General features: G+C 41.7%; 1 protein-coding gene across 1 annotated transcript in view; it reads left to right on the top strand.

Moving 5' to 3' along the window:
• The window catches only part of LOC145417982 (retinol-binding protein pinta-like), a 45,372-nt gene that overhangs the window by 3,372 nt on the left and 26,114 nt on the right, over positions 1-15,886 (top strand). Inside the window, exon 3 of the mRNA XM_080286523.1 lies at positions 9,220-9,478. Coding sequence (XP_080142649.1) covers positions 9,220-9,478 — 259 coding nt within the window. The remainder of the gene's footprint in view (positions 1-9,219; positions 9,479-15,886) is intronic.

Genomic DNA, 15,886 nt, shown 5'->3' with positions numbered 1-15,886 from the left:
CAACAACTTGCAGGATGGTACTGACGTATAATGTGAAAAATAAAGCACTAAGGAAAAAGTGCAACCAAGCCTCCTATGCCATATAGAATACACACCTTTGTACCATGTTTTTGTTTAAGAGATTTTGAAACCCCTCTTCTTCAATAACTTATTTTGCATACTGTGCCATACCCTTTGTAACCAGGGAACACTGTGCTACTGGACCAGGTATTTTTTTTAGGGGGAAGGGGGGTAATACAGAGTGTCCCAGGAGGAATATGCATAACTAAGAGAAATTATAGATGCAGGCATTGTTATTAAATTGCTATATCACCATGGGTCTAATTCTCAACCATTAGGTAGCTAAACTGACTAATGACCTTATGATCAAAGAAGTGGTCTCCCTAATAATTCACAAAATAGACCATCAATAACCTTAGCTCCATAATGGCTGAAATTTGAACCCCTGCTGATACAGCCTTCCCCCCCCCTCTCTCACTACTTTTTCTCCCATCTATCACTTTCTAGATTTATGCCCTTTACTTTCAAGACACCCTGTACATGGCCTTGATAAACACATCTCTTTGGCTAAAAAAGCTTCTGGCATCTGTCCCTTAGCAATTTATTTTTTATATTCTACTTTAATACTCTCCTGTTTGTTATATCACCTCTTAATATCAGCACTGTATAAATAACAATATATAAATTATGTTATTGTTGTTGCTGCTGTTGTCAATCAACACCAGTCTGTCTGGCCACGCAGACACACCAACTATAGGCAAGCAAACACCCTTGCAAGGTTATCCCATGCAGTGAACCAATGTTCTATTGTAGCTGACAGTGCCTAACCAGTGAGGTGCAGGTATAAGTGTGGAGAATTGGTTCCTGGATGGATGCTGTTTTTGCATCTATCTACTTAGTTAACTTGGGCACCATAGCAGGCTCCACTTCATACCTAATTTGGTTATATGGTTACCACACTGTATTGTAAAACAGATTCCTGGATGACAAGAAGCCATTAGGCCTGCTTCAGTGTAGATATGCAGAAATAAACTGTTAAGGAAGAGATGCTGGGGAGCCTCCTTACCTGACAAAACAACATGTATGGATCCTCCCTAAACATAATACAGTACCTATGAAATCGTCTCATAGTAGTACGGATTACTGTATAAAATACATCACTGGATTGAAGGGGTCAATTTCCTGGTGTTACTGATACAAACGGTGCTGATATTGAAACGTAAGCATGCATGTGCATGCATGTGCGAGCGCGTGTGTGCACACACACACAAACACACACACACACAATAATTTGTCACCTGAAAAACACATTAACAAGATAGTTAGACATATACTCTCTTGACTAACAGAAGAGTAGCATTTCATTACATGGATGAGATGATGAAAAAATTGATAGTGACCATGATCCGCCCCAGGCTGGAATACGCAGCAGTAGTGTGGTCCTCACATAAAAAGAAAGATATAAACAAGAATGAGAGAATACAAAGAACAGCATCCATAAAGACTGGAAAAACTTGACCTGTCATCCTTAGATGAAAGGAGAGGGGCGACATGACCACAGTGTTCAGGGCAAGGATAGGAGTAGAAAAAATTGACAGAGATGATCTGTTTGTATGGGATCGGAGATTAACAAGAGGACACAATATGAAACTGAAAAAGCCAAGTTGCTTGAGAAACATCAAGAAATATAGTTTTTCATATACAGTAGATGCATAGACCTGTGGAAAAGCCTGCACAAAGAAACTGTCTTGTCTAAAAATATGAGTTCAATGCAAAATTTGACATCAAGAAAGAGATGGGACCCCATGAACACAGCTCATTTCCTGTATATCACAACTAGGTAAATACTGACACATAAACACACACACGCACACGGAAGGATGTTGTCAGTGACGGAACTCCGTGCAGATTGTGGGAAAATAACGCTTAATCAGCTGTGAAATGGAAGCCTGCTTACTGTGAATGAACAAATTGAATGAATAAGTGTGGTCCGGTCTCAACTCAGTGAACATAAGCCTGAGGGGTCTGCCAAATATGAGTAAAAAACAGTGGCAGTTTTAAATTATGTATGACTGCGCCATGGTGAAGAGTTGTAGTCCACTGTTTACTTCCAGTGATGGTGAGATCGCGGGGTTCTCCAATGAACGCCAAAACAACAGAAGCATTGAACTGAACCAAACAAGAGTAACAAGTGAGGAAAAAATGGCTGAGAAGAATGTCCAGGAATTAAAACAGGTATGGGCAATAATTACGGAATTACTGGAACAGACCTCACAACAGGAAAAGGAGATAAAGGAGTTGAAAAACAAGTTAGAGTGCATCTGCTCATGCAGTGCTGACCAGGAGAGAAAGATGTCAGAATCTAAAATGAGTAACGTATCAGCCGCAAGTGAAATAAAATAGCTTAAACGGGAAAATATGAGGCTGCAGGAGGAAAGGGACAAGATGAATGTACACTTGACGAGCATGAATCTAAAACTAAGATGCATGAGGAACATATCAAGGAAATCCAAGAACACAAGGGTGGAAGAAAATTCAGCAGGAAGATTAAATAAGTCTTAAGGAGATTTTAGAACAACAGAGAATGGAAAACCAGGAAAAGGTGGAGATGGAAGTGGTGAAGGTACTGAAAAGTAAAGAATCTTTGGTTACGGATGTAGCAGACAAGAAAAAAGTGTGATAATTTCAGGATTGAAAGAAAAACCTACATCAGTAAGATCAGAAAGGGAAAGAGACGAACTGAGAAGGGCTAATGAAATAACATCATTACTTATGGAGGGCGACAATGAAGCTCAAGAAGAGACTAAAGAAGCGTTTAAGCTGGGAAGATACGAGGAGGGAGGGGCGCAGCCACTAAAAATTACTGGGTAAGTTTTGGTCACAGGTCATGGTAAATGAGATTATTAACCCTTAAAGACTGCAAATTTCTCAGAGCGCCTATCCCCAGAACCAAAACTAGTGTCCAAGTTTTTTACTTTCTTGGATTGTATTTTTTTCCTTATAGATTTCATGTGCTTAAATTTACACACCTGAAAATGTATATCTCACACTCGTATGTCCAATGGTTACTGGACTAGCAACCGTCAAAAAAAAAAAAAAACTACCCTTGAATGTGCCAAAGATTGGCCAATAACCATACAAACATAGCTGTAAACAATATAATATATATTCCTAGGCATAAAACAAGGTGAAATAATGATCATGAAGGGAAAATAAAGTTTATCGTGGTGTGTAGCAAGGGAAAACCCCATGTGCCTGGAAACAAAGGGAAAGGATGAAGGTTGAGGGGGGATTTACCCCCCCTCGAGGCCCAATTCAGCCATATCCCACCAGATACTGTAGTTCCCATTGGCCTAGTCCTATATATGTCATAAAAGAGGCGGTGCTACCTATCGGCAGTTTTTGGTAGGCTCTGTACCATCGACAGACATAGGACACTATGCTACATTTTCAAAAACTGTCGTTCGGCAGACAAAGGTCTTTAGGGGTTAACAAGACATGGAAGCTAACAGACAAGGAAAGGTTCAAGAATGTTTGGGTAAGGAGAGTGTAAATGAGGAAGAAAGAGCAATAACAAAGGAGCTAGTCAGGGAAGCTAAATGGATGAGATGATGAAAAAAATTGATACAGTAGTGGCCATGATCCGGCCCAGGATGGAATATGCAGCAGTAGTGTGGTCCCCACATAAAATGAAAGATAAACATGAGAGAGAGAATACAATGAACAGCAACCAAGATGGTCCCTAGCCTGGCAGATCTGTCGTGCAGGAAAAGGCTGGAAAAACTAGACCTGCCTTCTTTAGAAGAGAGGAGAGAGAGAGGAGTGACGTGACTGCAGTGTTCGGGCCACGCTGGGAGTAGAAAAAGTTGACAGAGAAGATCTGTTTGTATGGGATTGGAGAGTAACAAGAGGACACGGAGTGAAACTAAAAAAGCAAAGCTGCTTGAAGGATATCAAGAAATATAGTTTTCTATATAGATGCACAGACCTGTGGAATAGCCTGGACAGAGATCATACAGTCCAAAAACTTAAGAGTTCAAAGCAAAATCTGACACTGAGAAACTGAGACGGGACCCCACGAGCATAGCTCATTTCCTGTATATCACAACTAGGTAAACACACATAAACACACACACACACACACACACACACACACACATTAATTAACCACTTGCATTCAATAATGTCCATTTAAGTTAATGCTGGCCTCCTCCTTATTGCTTTATTCACCTTGAGAGACTTTCCTAACAAGAGGAGAGAGAGAGAGCCTTAAGCAAATCCTTCATTACTAGAGCTGAATAAAATTATCCAGTGGTAGCCTTAACAAAATGAATAACACTGCACATCATCGGACTGATGGGGGTTGAGGTGTAATATGGAAAACAGATAGCTAAAGAACAGGCGTTAAGAAGTCTTCAAACTCAATGGGAATGTGATGCTTCTGTTTGATTTCATGGTGGTGGAGTTTGATAGTGTTGGATTTTGCTTCATGTTTGATTCTGCTTGCCTGACTATATTTGATGTTTGATTTTGTTCTTCCATATGTCTATTTTTGGTGTCTGATTTTGATATATTTGATTCTGTCTGATATTTTTTACTTAGGTATGCTTGATTGCTTGATGCTTTTGCTTAATATATTTGATTTTGATATCTGCTTTTGTCTGAATGTTTGATTTTGATATATCTGCTTTAGTTTGAATGTCTGATTTTCTTTGATATGTTTAATTCTGTTTGATACTCTGTATACAAACTTTTTGGTTCTTATGCTTGATTTTTCACACTGCCTATCAACAAATTCCTCTACATATCTGGGGTTTCAAATTCATATATTCCAGTACACATTATCAGTCTTCATTTGTTTTGCATAACCCCTTTCAGTTTTAAATTTCTTAAGTGTGGGGTTCCAAATTATTGATGCAAGATTCCCGAATGATTAATGATCATTCATTTGCATAAAGCCATTAGGTTTTGACAGTTTAAAAGCCTGAGGTTCTAAATTACAATATGCTCAAATATTATTCATTAGACTGGAGAGAAGGGGGTGCGAGCTGGAGGCAAGGCAGCCTGATGGTGGAGGGCACGATGATAGGGAATTTATTTGTAGACACCCTTTATGGAATTAAGATGTCTGGCGACAGATGGGTATAAATTTGTAAGATCCCTTTGTTATAAAATATTAGTCATTTATGGTTCAAATTACTGGGGCAAAACTGTTTTAGCAGCCTGACTATTACTGGTTACTTTGGGAAGCTGATATTTGTTTCTGGAATTCTTTATGCATTCTGAGGTTCTGAAATATAAAAGCAGTACTGTATTCTAACTGGTCTGACAAGCTCCTTCAGACACATGCAGGCATATAATGTATACAATGTTTCAAATGGATGTGAATTTCACAAACTCCAGCGGACTTAAAGGGCCCTGAAACCTACACTTATAGTACACACCTTAAATTTCGAACTTCCTTGGCTTAGTGTTTTCACTGCAAGCACACCTGGCAATGGCTAAGAGTTCAGAGTTGAACTGCTGCAAGCAGAGCGATTCTCATTCTTGATGCAAACAAAAAATTCCAAACACAGAAGCATTCATAAGCTGAAGGTGTTAATGTGTAAGATCTTGTAGTTCTGAGACAGTTCTAAGATAGTGTAGGGGAAACCTGATTCCCCCCACTATATTACCATTTTTCTGTTGCACAGATGGATGATGTCTATGGGTTTCTCATTTTGCTTGCTTTATTTTTCTGCTGCTTTCTTCTACTTTGTCTTGTCTGTTTGTCAGATGCTTAACTGATTCAACCCTACTCTGGATTTGTGTACTGAAATTCTTGGTACTGTGAATGTCTCATTGCTCACAACATCGAAGAAAGAAATTAACCTGACTGATATCTCTCATATGTGTTTTGGTAAATCTTGCAAATACCTAACTAAGAACTATTGCCTCACATTCTATTTTGTCTGAACAAATCATGAGAAAAAAAAAATCCCTGTAGTGATATCGGAGTCAGGACAGATAACACAGTATTTTAAATGCTTCATCCTACATTTTTTAACTTATTCCAAATAGCAACAACTTTTTTTTTTTTCTGAGTGCGATATGTAAAGTAAATCTTCAATGTATGATGAACACTGTATGTTGCAGAAAAGTATCAGTCACATTAATTGTGATCAAACTCTGGAAGGGGCAGAAGGAAAATATGACTTTAATCCATTCAGCTGACTATTTTCATTTCGGTCTTACTATCTCCAGAGAGTGTTAATAACGTTAATTCTTCACTACAAGATGTGTCCCTAATGCTGAATAAAATCATCTGGAGGTAACATGAATATATCAGTAAAAGATGTCACTGGACTAAGCTGATGCATGTAAGCATGTTGGAGCCTTTATAAACAATACAGTATGACTGGACTGAAGGGGCTGACTCTTGTAATCTATAGCCTATGAGATGATGGAGAATGAAAGACTGACTAGAAGAGTATGAGTGAAGTGGACGGGAGAAGAGAAGGTCAGGGAGGCCAAGGATGAGATGCAGGGATGAAGTGGAGTCATGAGCAGGGATAAGCTGGAGGAAGGACAGCCAAATGGCAAAGGATAGGGCAACATGGAGGCAATTTGTGCGTGGCCACTCCTTATGGCATAAGATATCCGGCAGTAGACAGATAGGTAATGTAATCCATAAGACTGTTTGTGAAATACATGGAGAAAAGAACTTTGTTGGTAAAAGAGTTGAAGGGTATGTGCTTGAATGGAATGGTCATATGGTGAGAACAGAACAGTGGGAGTGAAAAGGGTATACACCCATACCCCGATATCCGGCAGTGTTGTGTACCAGTGGGAGTGTTCAGTCAGCGAGTATGTCAGATATCGAAGCAAATTTCCCCATAAGATACTGATAAAAGCCAGAGACCCAAACCCAAACTCTCATATGCCTTAATCAATAGAGACTGACACAGAAACACCATAGGTAATGTTATTATCCTCATAAACAATACTATTGCTAAAAAATGGCATATCAAACATCACATGCAGGAGGGTAGGGTGGTGGGATGCGCGGTGTTGAGATGCTTCAGGGCAACTTAACAGCCAGGCAGGCTCCTGGCAGTGCACAATGCAGGGGTGGGGGAGGGCAGGAGGATGGGTAAGGAGACAAGCGGGGGAGGGGGAGGGAAAAAAGTGGGGGTGGGGGAGGGTGGGGGGACAAAGAAGGAGACAAAAGCCAAACAGCCCTACTACCCCCCACCAGTCTCACTCATTCACTACTCTCATTCCCTCTCTCTCTCTCTCTCACACACACACACACACACACACACACACACACACACACACACACACACACACACACACACACACACACACACACACACACACACACTGCTCGCTGGTGCAGTGGTAACGCTCTCGCTTGCCATCTGGTAGACGGGAGTTCGCGCCTCGCTCAGGTTGCGAAAAGTTTCACTGACGAAGTGGGTGGTTACTGTCCCCCTCGAGCAAGGGGACGGGTGTGTGCGTGTGTGAAGGTCACAGCCACACACTGACGATCACACCATCACACCGACCCGGTGAATTACACACACACACACACACACACACACACACACACACACACACACACACACACACACACACACACACATGGGAGACAAGCAGGGGTGGGGGAAAGTGAGGTGATGGAGATGAAGACAACCAGGGGCAGGGGAAGGAGACATGCCTGGGAGTGCCACGAGTGATGGGGGATGGAGGAGGGACAGGGGAGGGGAAGAAGAGATGGGATGAAGTAAAGATTTGAGGACTGAGAAAGCCTGGTTTCAAACCCAGGGAGAGGCGGGGTGTCAGACTAGTGAGGCGATGGACATTCATATTGTTCAGATTGTGAGAATGGTCCCCTATTTCTTGTGTTCAGTCTAGTAAAGCACTGGTTATCAATGCACCAGATAAAGGGGTATGGATGTATATGAACAAATGAACAGATAGTATTGTGATCCCTACCCTGACGTATGGAAGCGAGGCATGGACCTTGCAAGAGGGGAACAAGTCAAGAGTGAAAGCAGTGGAAATGAGTTACCTAAGAGGAACATGTGGAGTGACATGGAGGGACAGGTTGACGAATGAAGAAATGAAAGAACGTTGCGGGGTGGATGTGGATGTGGTTGAAAAGATTAGGAGAAATACACTGAGGTGGTTTGGACATGTGGAGAGAATGGAGAATAAAAGTCTGACTAAGAGGGTGTATGTAGGTGAGGTGGAGGGAGGGGAAGACCGAGGATGAGGTGGAGGGATGGAGTTGAGAGGTATATGAGGGAGGGGGGAGTGAGTTGGGGGGAGGGTAGTCAAATGGTGGGTGACAGAGCGACTTGGAGGTGTTTTGTCTGCAGCCACCCTTTGCGAGATTAGGGCATCAGGCTATAGATGAAGAGAAGGTTGGTGAAAAGGACACATGTGAGCGAGTAAATGGATGAAGGAAAGGGGATGAAAACGATACATGTGAGCGAGTTTGAAAAGAGGAGGAGGCATGGTAGAGCAAGAAGGTGGACAGATATCGTAAATGTGAGTAAATGTAGATAAAACAAAATCTATAATATATAGGGCTGGTGGCATTACTCTCAATGCAAAGGGAGAGTGTCCATGCGCAGTTTGCAACAACGGTGTGGGCAATAACTCTATCTCATGCTGTATTTGTGGTAAGTGGGTGAATAAGAGATGTAGTGGTATTAGAGGTAGACTGCAAGATAGTGCTAGTGTGTGAACACATCGCCAAACGATGGTGTGAGTGTTAATGAGAAGGCATTACACTGGAGGAGGAAAGCAATCAACATTAGAGTAATGAGAGTGAACGATGTCAAGAATGTCTGAAAATGTGAGGTAAGGTCACAGATGTGGGTACAGTTTTTACCAAGGGTGTGGAAATACATGAGGTTGATGAATTGGATAGTACCCTTGGAAGCTGTATAGCTATGCAAGGTCCTTGTTGAAATTATGTAATGAGGTCTGTCCCTGTATATATATGAGTTAGAGAGGATGGTATGTGTGTGCATACATTTATAAGCACATATGTATGCAGATTCCAAGTGCAAGCATGACCTGTGTACAGAATGAATGAATGTTGGTGCATGCATTTATGCCTGCCGCAAACTGCTACTGCAGTTCCACAGCATGTGCAGTACATATAGAAGGTGTGACAGTTCATGACAGCAAGCAGACTGATGATCAAATGGTTGGTATTGACAGTGAATTTTTGCCGCTGCCGGGCTATGACAAGGAGGGGCGCAAGGTGGTCATCATCCGCACTGCTGCACATGACCCAAACATTTTCACCATGGATGACGTGTTCAAGACCTCACACTTAATTGGTGATGTCTTGTTCGAGGAGGATGAGCAGATGTCAGTGACCGGTGTGGTACAGGTGCTTGACCTGGATGGGGTCACAGCAGGACATGCCATGCAGATGACTCCTGCACTAATCAAGAAGGCCATGACCATCTGGCAGGTGTGGATCCTTCCTCAATGTTATTGTTACTGCCTCAAGTGTTGTTCACTGTGGTAGAAACATCTCAGAAGAAAAATATCGAGGGTGTGGGTTTTTCCTCAGTATGGCCATAACTACCACCAGTGTTGCATCAACAAAGTGAAAGCATCTCAAATAAGTAGTGAGGGTGTGTGTAATTCCTCAGTGTTGTCATGACTGCCATAGCTTTGTGCTGACAAGGTGCATGAATCTCAAAATATAAGTACAGCATCAAGGGTGTGGGTCCTGGCTCAGTTTGTCAAAACTTCTAGCAGTACGGTCAAAACACTAACATCTCAAAATATTAGTATCGATGATGTGGGTCCTTTCTCAATGTTGTTATAACTGTTACCAGTCCTGTGCTGACATGGTGAAAACATTGCAGACAGGTACTAGGGAAACATGTTTGTTAGACCTGGTTCTCTGAAATGTAGCCAACTCATACTGTCAAAAATAACTCTATGAAAAAATAAAATTAACAATAATAATAATACCAGGTGTACTCAGTATTGTCATGTAATACATGAGTGAGGTGGACATGTGAAGGGACAGGGGGAGACTGGATGAGATGGAGGGATGGGGCAGAGAGGTAGGGAGGGGGTTATCAGTTGGAGAAAGGGTACCCAGAGGACAGTGTGACATAAAGGTGATTCTTTTGTGGCCACACCTGATGAGATTAAGATGTCTGATGACGGCAATATACTAAAAAAAAATAAAAAAATAAAATAAAAAAAGAGAGTGTTTGAATGTTGGAAAAGTTTGTGTGCAAAATGACAAGAGTATCAGATAATACGAGGAAAGAATTAAGGATAAGGGGTACAGTTTTTAGCATGGGGATTGGCTGGAATGAAGTTAGTGAATACAATAATAAAAATGAAAGTTGCAAGTTTATGTACGGTCCCACTAAATGTTACATGGTGAGGCTTGTTCTTGCATACAGTATATACAAGTTGGGAAAGTGTTGTGTGTGTGCATGTGCTTACATACATGGGTACTTATACACAGATATTAATGCACATGAGCATGGCTTAGGACAGTGAGATAAATGCAGATGCTTACATTAGTACCTGCAAGAAACTGCTACCACACCTTCACACAGATGGCGTGATAGTTGGTGCATGACAGGAGGCAGACTGATGATCAAATGACTGGTGTTCACAGTAAATTTTTGCCACTGCCAGGCTATGACAATGACTGTTGCAAAGTGGTCATCACCTGCACTGCTGCACATGACCCAAACATCATCACCAAGGATGAGGTGTTCAAGGCCACACATTTTATCGGTGACATCTTGAGTGATGAGGATGAGCAAATGTCAGTGACCAGTGTGGCACAGGTGCTTGACCTGGCAGGGGTCACAGCGGATCATGGCACGCAGATGAATACTGCACTGGTCAAAAAGGCCATGACCATCTGGCAGGTGCGGGCTTTTCCTGAATCTTGTCATAATTACCGATACCACTGATGCTGGAGCAACGCAGTGCAAACATGTCAGACTATAGGTATCGATAGTGTGGGTCCTTCTCCACTGTTGTAACCGTGACCAGTGTTGTGTTGAGATGGTGGCACATTGCAAACAATTCAGAGGAAACATGCCGATCTCTAGACTTGGATCTCAAAGATGTGCAACTACTCATGTTATGGAAAAACTAACTCATTAAGGCGAAGTAATATGATACGGTAAAACTTTCCACAGTGCATTAAAAACTAACACAGTGTGGTAAAAACTAACACAGTACAGTAAAAAATAAGTGTGGTAAAAACTAACACAATGCAGTAAAAACTAACAGTGTGGTAAAAATCAACACAATGCAGTAAAAACTAACATCCATCCGTCATCCAATCCCACACTGCCCCGAACACAATGCAGTAAAAACTAACATCCATCTGTCATCCAATTCCACATTGCCCCACGAGAAGTGTAGGAGCCCAGGGCTAGGCAAGTTGGTCCTGACATTTAAGAGGAGCATAGTGCCATGCAAACAAACAGCAAGATACAGTATATAATATAATACACTCAATCCTTGTAAATCGCGTGTTCATAAAGCATGGATTCGTAAATCACGACTAAGTGGCCGTCAGACTGCTGCCAACCTTAAATCACTGTTAAGTCACGAAAATCGCGGACCTAGGCACCCAAGTGGGTCTTTTCTGAGGAGAACCGTAAACCACGGCATTCAAACTGAAAATCGCGACCCAACAACCAATCACCACGCGTCCCTGGTGGCATATGTGCATACTAATGCTGCCATGTTGTTGTTGTTCTTGTCCCGCCAGTCTGCACACTACTGACCGTCGCCGTGGAGTATGATAGTTACCTGCCTTTTTTGTGCAACTTCCACCCACCTCCTACCTGCCATGGCCCCTCCCGACCCCCCAGTGAACAGCTCTAAGCATTATGGCGTCAAGAAGCTGCTGCCGTTGTCGTACAGTCAACGTTTGGAGCTCATTCGTTGTGCTGAGATGGAAGAGAAGTTTTCAAAGCTGGCGAAAGAGTTTGGGAAGAACGAGTGCTGAGAGGTTCTAAGTTCTTCCCAACACCACCCCACTCCATTCACTCAAGCAATTTCATCATAGGATTAAGGCGATATCCCTTAACATTGCTTATTTCTACTTAATACATGCACTGAATATTCCTAAATTTGTATGTTTGTGTTTGATGGTGCCTAGATAGGTGTAGGTAGGGTCCTGTGGGGGTGGGTTGGCCAAAATCCAGACCCAAATTAATTTTTCACATAAGAGTTATTATTCATATATCACGGAATTCGTAAATCACAGCAGTGGTCCAGACCTAAATTGCCGCGATTCAACACAGTACAAGAAAAAATTAAAGCACTGGAGTAAAAGTTAATATATTACTGGAAAATCAACACACAAAATTTTTTTGTTTCCCTTTTGGGGAATGCAAACTTGTTTTCAATGTTATTTTATACAACTGATCTATGGACACAAAACTGAATCCAAACAAAGGAAAAGACAGCTGGGCATGAACAAGATGGGCAAATAATTGAGTTTAACGCAAACAAAATATGCGGTTTTACTGGAATGACTGGCGTTTGATGGCTGCCTGCATGTCTTTCGGTGGTTCTGCACCTGCCCTTTAACACATTTTCATTTCAGTTATAAAGGCTCCAACATGCTTGCCTGTGTATGTCTTGGTCACCTACTGGCAGATTTCTACATTGCTCGATCTCTGGCAGCCTCCCTATTCAGTTCCTCATCCCTGATGTCATGCTCTATGACCTCATCCCAGGTTTTTTTTGGTCTACCTCTCATAACCCTAGCCTCAATGTTCACACCTCTCACCCTCCACACCCAGTTGTCATCCTCCATCCTCTCCATATCCCCAAACCATGTCAATCTACACCTCTTCATCACAACACTAATACATTCAAGACCCATCCTTCCTTTCAACTCTCCATTTGCAGTCCTAACCTCCCCAGGCCTCTCATTCAAGGACACACTACACATCCATTGAATCCTTATCATCTCTATATGTTTGAGCCTACAAACATCCTCCTCTTTTTCTTTCCACGTCTCACTACTATCTAGTATTGCTCCTAACATCTACTGCATACAAGGATCCCTTAGCAAAGAGGGAGAGCCCTCTCAATGTTGGGAGAGGCAACAGATCCCTGAACTTCTTCCAATCATTTCTTACCCTAGCCAAAGAGCTAGCTCCAGCCCCACCTCCGTCACATATCCCCTGAATGACTAAACTTCACATACTCAAGCGACTCTCCAGTAAAATCAGTCCTTTTCCACCTCTAATCTCTGCATACTCTTCCCTACACACTGTACAAACAAAATCAGCATTTTTTCACAGCCTACCTCTAATACCACTACATCTCTTATGCACCTACTTATCACAAACACTGCACAAGATAGTTACTTCCCACACCATTGTGGCAAATTGCACATAGCCATACTCCTGCTTCGACAGTACTGCCACTAGCCCTAGATATCATCACTTATTGTGTCTTCAATGGTTACTCCTCAAACCCTTGTACCCCATTCCATCTCTCCATTTCCGAAATCTTTCCTCCACCCTCCTTTAAATTTCTGTGATCAACACACACATATCCCATGAGAGTTCAGTCCTGAAGTCACATGCGTGAACTTCAAGCACCATGATAAACAATAATGGGCTCAAGACTAATCCTTAATGCACACCATCATTCTTGAAAAGCTCATCACTCAAACCTCGTTTACTCACTTGGGTGTAAGCACCTTTATACATTGCTATAACCACTCTAACCAGCCACTCCTCAATCCCAAGTTTTCTCTCTGCCCATCTAATCATTTCCCTAAAAGCTCTGTCAAAGGTCTTCTCCAAATCAACAAAGTACAGCTCCCTCTTCCTTTCCAAATATTTTAAAGACATAAATTGAAAATCTGAGAAAGAAGTCTTGAGATACTTGAAATACCAGGCCCAAGTAAATGGATTGTAATTTTCGGACCAGTTGATGCATAAATAAAAGTGAGTCCATGGCAATAAGTGCCGGTTAGAAGAACATGAACAATACCAAGAAGAAACAAAGATAAAAATAGTTTCCCTCAGAGAAATGTTATGCTAAGACTGAATGTGCAGTATCTAATATCCCAAATTTATGGTTACCTGAAGTGCTATGAGAAGCTGGTGAAGATGCACATCTGTGGCTGACTGGCATGGCGGCATTGGTCACGGGCAGCAGTGAAACCTCACCAGAAGGGCATACCATGCTCTGCGGGAGGGAGAATACCATACTGTAGTTATCAGTGGTTGTGGCAGAACACCAAGAACTCCACAAACCATCAGGGCAGCCTGTAACTATAGGCCCATTGTGTGTGGGGAGTTTTATACAAGGGACAGATTTAGGTGTTTGGGAGGGATGAAGAGTGTTGTTATCCCTCCAAACTATCATTAAAAAATAAAAAGTAATCAACAGCAAAACTGTGCATCAGTGTGTGGTCTGAAACATGAAATAAATTACCAGCATTTATAACATAGGAGAGAGAGGGCATGTTCTGAACTGTTTCTGATCTGGACCTTTTTTGCTCAGTTAGGCTCCTGTTTAGAACAAATGTGACTGGACCTTCAAGCAGTCAAGCTGGTAACTTATGCATCTACTAAACCTCCTGACTTGGCTTGATCACACCAATGGAGTGGACATTGGAAATTTAAGAGGGGTTAATAGTGTGTCCTTTCATCAGTTCTCACATGTTTGCAATGTATCTCACTCACAAACACAGCCCATCTAACAGATTTCTACAAAAACATCTGTACACTCCAGAAGCCTTCCACACTTATTCCTGCGCATGAAGCACTGGGTGGAGGTGGGTCACTTTTCCAGTGACGAAGTGTTCCTCGCCCTATGGGTCACTTGTTCTTAAGACTTGTACAATACAGCCTGAACCTAAAGTACCACAAACAAATCTAACTAGTCAATGAAATGCAATTATTCATAAGTTTTCAAATGAATCTGTGCCCAAAGGAAATTACTCATGAAGTTGCTAGTGAATTTGGGTCCAAAGACACTCATAAATCTGCTAGTGAATCTGAGCAGAGTACTGAAGAATAACTGAGGGAAGAATGTACAGTATGTATACTGCAGTGGAATAGGGCAGAACACTGATGAAAAAGTACCGTATATTATAGTGACGTTTCAATGGCCATGCGTTGCCTTGGTGATTACAGGAGAGAATCAAATGTCCCTTGTTTTGGTGTTAACAAGAGAATGTCATCAGGAATGTTTGTTTGATGCTGGGTGTTTGTCTTGTCCTTGTGCAACATTGGTGTGGCTGTACATAAAAGATCAAGCCCTTCACTAACACTTCAATTTCTTTTATCAGTTTTGCTACCACTGTATGATATATTTCTTATCTTTCCTCAATTTTCTACCGTAATATTTTTCATAACTCAGAGTTGCTATCATTACAGAATACAGTACTGTATATTTTTTCTCACCTTAATCTGCTTCCACAATAATTCTTTTCTTCTCTCAGTTTTGCTACCACTACACAATACAGAATTATTTTTTCTTAGCTCAATTTGCTGTGACAATACTGTATTTCTTTTCTTACCTCACTTTTGCTATCACTATACAATTATGTCCAGCTTACTTACCTTAAAGGGACCTCTGGTAGTGATGGAGATGGACACACTTTCACTCACCCCATTACTGCTATGATGTTTCCTTCAGCCCAATGATATCTTTTACAGTTTTATTCAAACTCCAGACTATTTTATTCAAGTTAGGAAAACCTCCCAGCAATGGAAGAGTTAATGAAGGCTGTATCCAACCCTTGCAGTTCCAAAAGTCTCTCCCAAGTCAAATCAACTGCCTGGTGGCAGCAAGAATAAAACAAGTTACAGGATTAAAGGGATTAACTCACTCCTGCCACCACTGT

This window comes from Coenobita brevimanus, chromosome 112 (genome assembly GCF_032717465.1).
Source record: "Coenobita brevimanus isolate Jiangsu-jjx chromosome 112, ASM3271746v2, whole genome shotgun sequence".
NCBI classification, from domain to species: Eukaryota; Metazoa; Arthropoda; class Malacostraca; order Decapoda; family Coenobitidae; genus Coenobita; species Coenobita brevimanus.
The sequence above is the reverse complement of the archived record's forward strand: the minus strand, read 5'-3'. Positions and strand labels throughout refer to the sequence as shown.